Source organism: Ostrea edulis, chromosome 9 (assembly GCF_947568905.1).
Source record: "Ostrea edulis chromosome 9, xbOstEdul1.1, whole genome shotgun sequence".
In the NCBI taxonomy this organism is placed as follows: Eukaryota; Metazoa; Mollusca; class Bivalvia; order Ostreida; family Ostreidae; genus Ostrea; species Ostrea edulis.
This window is the reverse complement of record NC_079172.1, coordinates 37,150,111-37,160,110: the sequence shown is the minus strand read 5'-3', so window position 1 is coordinate 37,160,110 and position 10,000 is coordinate 37,150,111. Positions and strand designations below refer to the sequence as shown.

Sequence of the window (10,000 nt, the reverse complement as noted above, 5' to 3'; positions counted from 1 at the left end):
TCTCTTCTTGCAAAAGTATGTGAAAATGAAAGCCACACAAACAGAACAAGGATGACATGGACCGAGTTACAGACCTGCCTAGCTCCTTCTGCTGGTACAGCCACACACTCTGGCTGGGGGTGACTCCGGACTACATCCGTAAACTCGCAACCATCAAGCCCTGCCGAAATAAAAGACACTTTGTAAGCCAAGCCACCCACACCAGTCATCGTGCTCTTAAAGGGATACAGGGATACTAATCTCGTATTGTAGTCTCGCACGGAGTCCGGGATGCTCATGATTGGATTGATTAAAGGGATACAGGGATACTAATCTCGTATTGTAGTCTCGCACAGAGTCCGGGATGCTCATGATTGGATTGATTAAAGGGATACTAATCTCGTATTGTAGTCTCGCACGGAGTCCGGGATGCTCATGATTGGATTGATTGATTGCTTGAATATTATCTCACTTCTCTCTTGAGAATCTTTCACTCAAATGGAGATGTCACCATTGCCAGTAAAGGGCTGCACAATTTAGGCCTATGCTCGGCGCTTATGGCCATTGAGCAGGGAGGGATCTTTATCGTGCGATACCTGCTGTGACACAGGACCTTGGTTTTTGCTGTCTCATCCCAAGGACTGCCCCATTTAGTTGCCTCTTATGACAAGCAAGGAGTACTGAGGACCTATTCTAACCCAGATCCCTACGGAACATGATTGGACATACATGTATGTGTATCTATATGCTCCTTGTACAAGGATGCTTTAATTTACATAATCCTTACACAAAGTAGCAAATTTTTCGCAAGAGATAGTTTCATCATAACGAGGTTTCTGTGAAATAAATCCAGCTCATTGAGCCTCTTGTGTGACCCTAGTAAGGACCTGCAGCCATTATGTATAGTTTGAGCAATCTCCAATATACACCATATTGAGAAAATTTTTATATCATTTTGATGTTGTATTACCATGCTTGAGAAGATTTCAATAAAAAGTTTTTATGTATGTGTATATTCCTTGAACTGGTAGGAGAGAGCTTACACAGTCTTTCAGCCTGTTGCCTAATCCATATCAAATGAAATATTGTTTACATATAAAACAAATCTTGAATTGCACTTCTATTGCAACCAACCCTGTCAGAGCACAGAATACTTAGACAGAACTAAATCTTAGTCAAAGTTCCTATTAGGGATGTCAAAATGAGTAAATTTCTTTGTCGATTATCTGATAGCTTTAGTCAAAGAATATTTGATTATTGGAACTCTTTTAACCACAGTGTTACATTGATGTTCCTTATTTTGTGTAATGTATATATACCTGTATTGTTCAGTGTAACTTACTCAAGTATTTACCAATAATCAGACACGCATAATACAAGCTACTTCAAGGCAAATTTAATCTAAAATTAACGTTATAAATGTTTTTAAAATGAAATCATGTAAAGGTATTGTATGTTAAACACCTCAGAGGTATATAACAGCACGAACAGGATCACCCAGGTGTAAATTCCCACTGACTGTGTGCAGTTAACCATAGAAATCCCAGCCTGTTACGTTACATAGACCCCAATGTATACATCCATCCTGACAATTAATTAAGACTACATGCATGACACTCTATTTTAAATTAAATGCTAAATCATTCAATATGTTAAACACCGTCACCCATTGAAACATATATACAGTACATTTAGGGAGAACATTATACGTACAGTACATTTAGATATACAGTACATTTAGTTATACAGTATATATAGGGAGAACATTATACAGTATATATAGGGAGAACATTATACAGTATATTTAGTTATACAGTACATTTAGTTATACAGTATATTTAGGGAGAACATTATACAGTATATATAGGGAGAACATTATACAGTACATTTAGTTATACAGTACATTTAGTTATACAGTATATTTAGGGAGAACATTATACAGTATATATAGGGAGAACATTATACAGTACATTTAGTTATACAGTACATTTAGTTATACAGTATATTTAGGGAGAACATTATACAGTACATTTAGTTATACAGTATATATAGGGAGAACATTATACAGTATATATAGGGAGAACATTATACAGTACATTTAGTTATACAGTACATTTAGGGAGAACATTATACAGTACATTTAGTTATACAGTATAAAAAGGGAGAACATTATACAGTATATATAGGAAGAACATTATACAGTATATTTAGGGAGAACATTATACAGTACATTTAGTTATACAGTACATTTAGGGAGAACATTATACAGTATATTTAGGGAGAACATTATACAGTATATATAGGAAGAACATTATACAGTACATTTAGGGAGAACATTATACAGTACATTTAGTTATACAGTACATTTAGGGAGAACATTATACAGTATATTTAGGGAGAACATTATACAGTACATTTAGTTATACAGTATATTTAGGGAGAACATTATACAGTACATTTAGTTATACAGTACATTTAGGGAGAACATTATACAGTATATTTAGGGAGAACATTATACAGTACATTTAGTTATACAGTATATTTAGGGAGAACATTATACAGTACATTTAGGGAGAACATTATACAGTACATTTAGGGAGAACATTATACAGTACATTTAGTTATACAGTACATTTAGGGAGAACATTATACAGTACATTTAGGAAGAACAATATACAGTACATTTAGTTATACAGTATATTTAGGGAGAACATTATACAGTACATTTAGTTATACAGTATATTTAGGGAGAACATTAAACAGTACATTTAGTTATACAGTATATTTAGGGAGAACATTATACAGTACATTTAGTTATACAGTACATTTAGGGAGAACATTATACAGTACATTTAGGGAGAACATTATACAGTATATTTAGGGAGAACATTAAACAGTACATTTAGTTATACAGTATATTTAGGGAGAACATTATACAGTACATTTAGGAAGAACATTATACAGTATATTTAGGGAGAACATTATACAGTACATTTAGTTATACAGTATATTTAGGGAGAACATTATACAGTACATTTAGGGAGAACATTATACAGTACATTTAGGAAGAACATTATACAGTACATTTAGGGAGAACATTATACACTATATTTAGTTATACAGTACATTTAGGGAGAACATTATACAGTACATTTAGGGAGAACATTATACAGTACATTTAGGGAGAACATTATACAGTATATTTAGTTATACAGTACATTTAGGGAGAACATTATACAGTACATTTAGGGAGAACATTATACAGTACATTTAGTTATACAGTACATTTAGGGAGAACATTATACAGTATATTTAGGGAGAACATTATACAGTATATTTAGGGAGAACATTATACAGTACATTTAGGGAGAACATTATACAGTACATTTAGGGAGAACATTATACAGTACATGTAGGGAGAACATTATACAGTACATTTAGTTATACAGTATATTTAGGGAGAACATATATACAGTACATTTAGGGAGAACATTATACAGTACATTTAGGGAGAACATTATACAGTACATTTAGGGAGAACATTTAGGGAGAACATTATACAGTACATTTAGGGAGAACATCGTTGTTATCACTGCTTTTGAGACACTTTTATATACAGTCTGAGAGTTTTTATCTAAAATAAATATTTACGGAGTCTGCAGATAGACGGTTGCGTAAGTTGTATACAAGTATTATTTATAATCATTTCATGACAGAAGGAAACAGAAATATGTGTAATTTTGGCTGAGTGAATTCAGTGTTAGGACAATGAGTACAATAGTGGATCAAAAGTGTGGGTGTATTGAAACGTATCAAAGCATGGGTGTATTAAAGCCTGGGTGTATTAAAGCTTGGGTTTATTAGAGCGTGGGTGTATTAAAGCATGGGTGTATTGAAATGTGGGTGTATTAAAGCGTGGGTTTATTAGAGCGTGGGTGTATTAAAGCTGGGTTTATTAAAGCTTGGGTTTATTAGAGCATGGGTGTATTAAAGCTTGGGTTTATTAGAGCGTGGGTTTATTAAAGCTTGGGTTTATTAGAGCATGGGTGTATTAAAGCTTGGGTTTATTAGAGCGTGGGTTTATTAAAGCTTGGGTTTATTAGAGCATGGGTGTATTAAAGCTTGGGTTTATTAGAGCGTGGGTTTATTAAAGCTTGGGTTTATTAGGGCATGGGTGTATTAAAGCTTGGGTTTATTAGAGCATGGGTGTATTAAAGCTTGGGTTTATTAGAGCGTGGGTTTATTAAAGCTTGGGTTTATTAGAGCATGGGTGTATTAAAGCTTGGGTTTATTAGAGCGTGGGTTTATTAAAGTTTGGGTTTATTAGAGCATGGGTGTATTAAAGCTTGGGTTTATTAGAGTGTGGGTGTATTAAAGCATGGGTGTATTGAAACGTGGGTGTATTAAAGCTTAGGTTTATTAGAGCGTGGGTGTATTAAAGCTTGGGTGTATTAAAGCATGGGTGTATTAAAAAGTGTGTTTATAAAGTGTGGGTGTATTTAAAAGAAACTCATTTCAAATTGGTAAATCATTGGTATGCGCAATTTTTTACTGACTATTCAAATAAAAACAAGAGATGTTTGTAAAACACACATTCCCCCCATGTATAATTGAAAAGGGTTATACACACGCATCATTTAATTGATAATAGTATCATCAATTCAAAATATTGAGCAGACAATATCTTCCTATGTCAAGAGTGAATTGACCATGTAACCTAAATATCAATAGGGGTCATTTTCTCCTGAAGATGTACCAGTGTACCAAGTTTGATGTCTGTCAAGCAAAGGGTTCTCAAGATATTGAGCAGACAGTATATTCCTATGTCCAGTTTGACCCTTGACCTTTGAGCAGGTGACCTCAAAATCAATAGGGGTCATCTTCTCCTGAATGTGTACCAGTGTACGAAGTTTGATGTCTGTCAAGCAAAGGGTTCTCAAGATATTGAGTGGACAGCATATTCCTATGTCCAGTTTGACCTTTGACCAGGTGACCTCAAAATCAATAGGGGTCATCTTCTCCTGAAGTTTTACCAGTGTACTAAGTTTGATTCTCAAGATTTTGAGCGGACAGCATATTACTATGTCCAGATTGACCTTTGACCATGTGAACTCAAAATCAGTAGGGGTCATCTTCTCCTGAAGATGTACCAGTGTACCAAGTTTGATGTCTGTCAAGCAAAGGGTTCTCGAGATATTGAGCAGACAGTATATTCCTATGTTCAGTTTGACCCTTGACCATGTGACCTCAAAATTAATAGGGGTCATCTTCTTCTGAAGATGTACCAGTGTACCAAGTTTGATATCTGTCAAGCAAAGGGTTCTCAAGATATTGAGCGGACAAGGTCTTCCTATGTCCAGAGTAGATTGACCATTGACCTTTTGACCTGAAAAACAATAGGGGTCCTCTTCTTCTCATAACTAACCCACATATAAAACATCATTACGATCAAGTGATTGTTTATTAAGATATTGATCGGACAACATGTGGTCTACCGACCGACCGGTGCAAACCAATATATGCCTCTCTTCTTTGAAGGGGGCATAAAAAAATTAGTTGAACATTGATGGTATCGAAGAATATTCGTTGACATCCCTAGTTCCTATGTAAGAAAAATACAGGACTGCCCCACCCGCCCGCCGCCTGACTTGTTTTATAAAAACACCTCACGACTCTAGTCATAGAAGCAGAAAATGTGGAAAAATTATTAAACTTATTAGGCAGATTATTTTGATCAGAAGTCAGACAATCATGTAACTATGAAGATGACACATACATGTACATGTATTGAATATTTCACATCAGTCTGATGGTCAATGTTCAGGTTCGATATATAATGCCATTAGGCAAGTTGAACTCTTAATCATTTACTACTAAGCATTTATTTTTCCTCGTCCTATCATAATGGTGTATGCAATAAAAACAGATAACCTTGGAAAATGGGAGTGTGTTTCATATATCTTAATCTAATTGTGTTGAAAAAGAGGGCTTTGGGTGGTTCAATTGCAGATTGCTAAAGCATACATACCATGTTTAGCCCTGTAACAGGAGCCAAGGGCTGCAGAGTTCGGGATGTCGCTCACAAAAACTGGTGCACCGAACACGTCTGATATAACCTACAATGTACATGCACTGTCACCTGTGGTTAGACGAAAAGTTACGTTTTACAAATTTTTAAACTGTTATTTACACAAACAAAAAAGTACTCGTAATTTTGCTGTTTTACTTATCATATCTTTAAATATTTAGTTACTAACCTCAACATTAATAGTTTTAATTTATTATTAAAAAAATTGACACATAATAAGACGAGTCCTGTCTAAATACTTTTGTGTAAGTAAACATTAAATTCATATTGTGGTGATGCGTGACATTATATGGCCTACATCTGAGGAAAGTCCTTCAGCATGAAATATTTTAATCTTTGACCAAATTAATCAGACTCTGAGTCCAAAATTGCACGTTTTCTTTTCAAAAGGAGCATTGATACTGATATTAAATGTACAGTTATTTAATTTAACGAGAAGCGTGTCGATAGATTCCTGACAAGTAGTTTTTCTTAGTGGATATATGCATGGAATTAGTTTTTGTTTTTCACTAGAGCTCAAATCTCATGGACATTGGAGACAAATGTGGATGTTTATTTTTCACTAGAGCTTGAATCTCGTGGACATTGGAGACACAAGTGGATATTTGTTTTTCACTAGAGCTCGAATCTCGTGGACATTGGAGACACAAGTGGATATTTGTTTTTCACTAGAGCCATTGGAGACAAATGTGGATGTTTGTTTTCACTACAGCTCGAATCTCGTGGACATTGGAGACACATGTGGATATTTGAAAAGGGAATGTGGAGAGCTTTTGGGATACAATAAAATTGATAAGTGTCAAGTTCATATTTGGGGGGAGGGGGTATTGTATTGATTGAATCACATGATTTTCTTCTTTAATTTGAAGAAATTCTGTCCATAACATCTAAAGTGACTGGCTGTTTTCATCAATGAGTTCTTATTTTCATTAGCTTCTATGAAGTCATCAATGTTGAAAGGTCATAGTCTTGAGGCTAGGATGCTGCCATGATGTTGTTTACAATGTTTTTTTTTTTATATCAAGCAGAAGAATTAAAGTATTCATCTGCATGATATGTACAGAGTAATTACATCAATTGATATGAAAGACCGTTCTTTCATAGGATATCATTATATTACATATAACAAGGTATTAAATTATTCCATAATAATTATATTCCCCATAAAGCAATTCAATTTTGATTTCAGCCGTAGTGCATGTTAGTTAGTAAATAAGTACATTAATTTTCAAATGTTCTTGCAGAGTGAGGCACTAACTCAGGGTAGTAAGTCTTCATTTCAAGAAATTTTTTTTTTACTGTTTTACACCTAACACCGTTTTACACTTGATAAACTTTGGGTGTAATCTTATTAATGGAATGTTCTCAGTGTTTATTTGTTTTTGTTTATTATTTTATTGTTTTGTTTACAAGTTGTGTTTCATTGTCTGTTAGCCTACTGTAATGTTGGGATATGGGGGTTAGTTCATTTTTCTGTTTGTGTTTTTATGTGACGTCACAGAGGGGTTTATGGGGAATATAATTATTATGGAATAATTTAATACCTTGTTATATATAGAAACGAGACAAATCTGTATATTACATGACTTGTGTAGAAATGAGATAAATCTGTATATTACATGTGTAGAAATGAGATAAATCTGTATATTGCATGTGTAGAAATGAGGTAAATCTGTATAATTCTATGCAGCGCGTAATCTGATTGGTCTAGACAGTCATGTGCTAGGGATGACAAAACTTCGTATCTCCCTCTCAAACATTATATCTCCCTATCATATTTACCCCTTGGGCAGCCTCGTGCATTTTCCATAAATTTAACGTCAAGGTAGACGAAGTGTATTGTGACGTCACAATAAGTCCGAGTCATTCTAGTACTTTCATAGTTCGTAAGGCACAAAATATGCGGGTCTCTGATACACAGTTGAATGCATGGATTTGGTTGATACAAAAACAAGCAAGTGAATCAGCATTCAAGGAGAATGAAAATACAAAAACTGGTTATCACTGTATTTCGTTGTTTGTACCTTCTACCGTAATACGTTGACGGCACGATGTTACCGTTAGGATGATCTCAGCTACATACAATGTATATAGATGAGCGGACTCCAATTTCAAATGTACTTTTGAGTCTGCTTTGTTTCGGTATAATAAACAATTTATTGCATGAATGTTTGGGAAATATGAAGATTTATTCACCCAAGAAAAATCATGATTTTTCTTGGGTGAATAAATCTTTATATCTCCCTCATTATCACGCAATAAATGTATAATATTACATATATAGAAATGAGATAAATCTGTACATTACATGTGTAGAAATGAGATAATCTGTATATTACATATGTAGAAATGAGATAAATCTGTATATTACATGTGTAGAAATGAGATAAATCTGTATATTACATGTGTAGAAAATAGAGAAAAAGTGTTGCTTACCTGTAGAATGGCTTTGTTCAAAGAGGCCCCTCCAGTGGCTAGAATCCGTGTATCTGGACCTGTGAGAGTGGTTTTATAAAAATGAAATAATTGTGCAACTGTCTTGACGCATGACATGTATGTTAAAAATGTGATTTGCACAGCTAAAGTTACACAACAATCGTAAGATGAAAGTACGGTTCTTATGGGTATTGCATGTTGCAAAAGTCACCCCATCACCAAAATATTGTACTTCAAACCTACGTCTCACACATCAGACATACTTGTGTATTACATCTCACACATCAGATATACTTGTATATTACATCTCACACATCAGACATACTTGTGTATTACATCTCACACATCAGACATACTTGTGTATTACATCTCACACATCAGACATACTTGTGTATTACATCTCACACATCAGACATACTTGTGTATTACATCTCACACATCAGACATACTTGTGTATTACGTCTCACACATCAGATGTACTTGTGTATTACATCTCACACATCAGACATACTTGTGTATTACATCTCACACATCAGATATACTTGTGTATTACATCTCACACATCAGACATACTTGTGTATTACATCTCACACATCAGACATACTTGTGTATTACGTCTCACACATCAGATGTACTTGTGTATTACATCTCACACATCAGACATACTTGTGTATTACATCTCACACATCAGATGTACTTGTGTATTACATCTCACACATCAGACATACTTGTGTATTACGTCTCACACATCAGACATACTTGTGTATTACATCTCACACATCAGACATACTTGTGTATTACATCTCACACATCAGACGTACTTGTGTATTACATCTCACACATCAGATGTACTTGTGTATTACATCTCACACATCAGACATACTTGTGTATTACGTCTCAAACATCAGACATACTTGTGTATTACATCTCACACATCAGACATACTTGTGTATTACATCTCACACATCAGACATACTTGTGTATTACATCTCACACATCAGACATACTTGTGTATTACGTCTCACACATCAGACATACTTGTATAGTACATCTCACACATCAGACATACTTGTATATTACGTCTCACACATCAGATATACTTGTGTATTACATCTCACACATCAGACATAATTGTGTATTACATCTCACACATCAGACATAATTGTGTATTACGTCTCACACATCAGACATACTTGTGTATTACATCTCACACATCAGATGTACTTGTGTATTACATCTCACACATTAGATATACTTGTGTATTTCGTCTCACACATCAGACATACTTGTGTATTACATCTCACACATCAGACATACTTGTGTATTACGTCTCAAACATCAGACATGCTTTTGTATTACATCTCACACATCAGACATGCTTTTGTATTACATCTCACACATCAGATGTACTTGTGTATTACATCTCAGACATCAGATGTACTAAAATCTTGTGTATTACATTGCACTTGCATTCACTCAATTCAATACTATTTCCCA

General features: G+C 34.5%; 2 protein-coding genes across 47 annotated transcripts in view; both read right to left on the bottom strand.

Annotated features, from left to right (window-relative positions):
* LOC125659436 (leucine-rich repeat-containing protein 15-like) overlaps positions 1 to 10,000 on the bottom strand; it is a 615,079-nt gene that overhangs the window by 141,271 nt on the left and 463,808 nt on the right. The window lies entirely within an intron of this gene.
* LOC125659430 (xylulose kinase-like) overlaps positions 1 to 10,000 on the bottom strand; it is a 43,362-nt gene that overhangs the window by 4,763 nt on the left and 28,599 nt on the right. For all 3 annotated transcript variants that reach the window (XM_048891099.2, XM_048891100.2, XM_048891101.2), the window contains 3 exons: positions 8,504 to 8,562; positions 6,008 to 6,095; positions 75 to 160 (listed from right to left, as the gene is read on the bottom strand). In XM_048891099.2, coding sequence (XP_048747056.1) covers positions 75 to 160; positions 6,008 to 6,095; positions 8,504 to 8,562 — 233 coding nt within the window. The remainder of the gene's footprint in view (positions 1 to 74; positions 161 to 6,007; positions 6,096 to 8,503; positions 8,563 to 10,000) is intronic.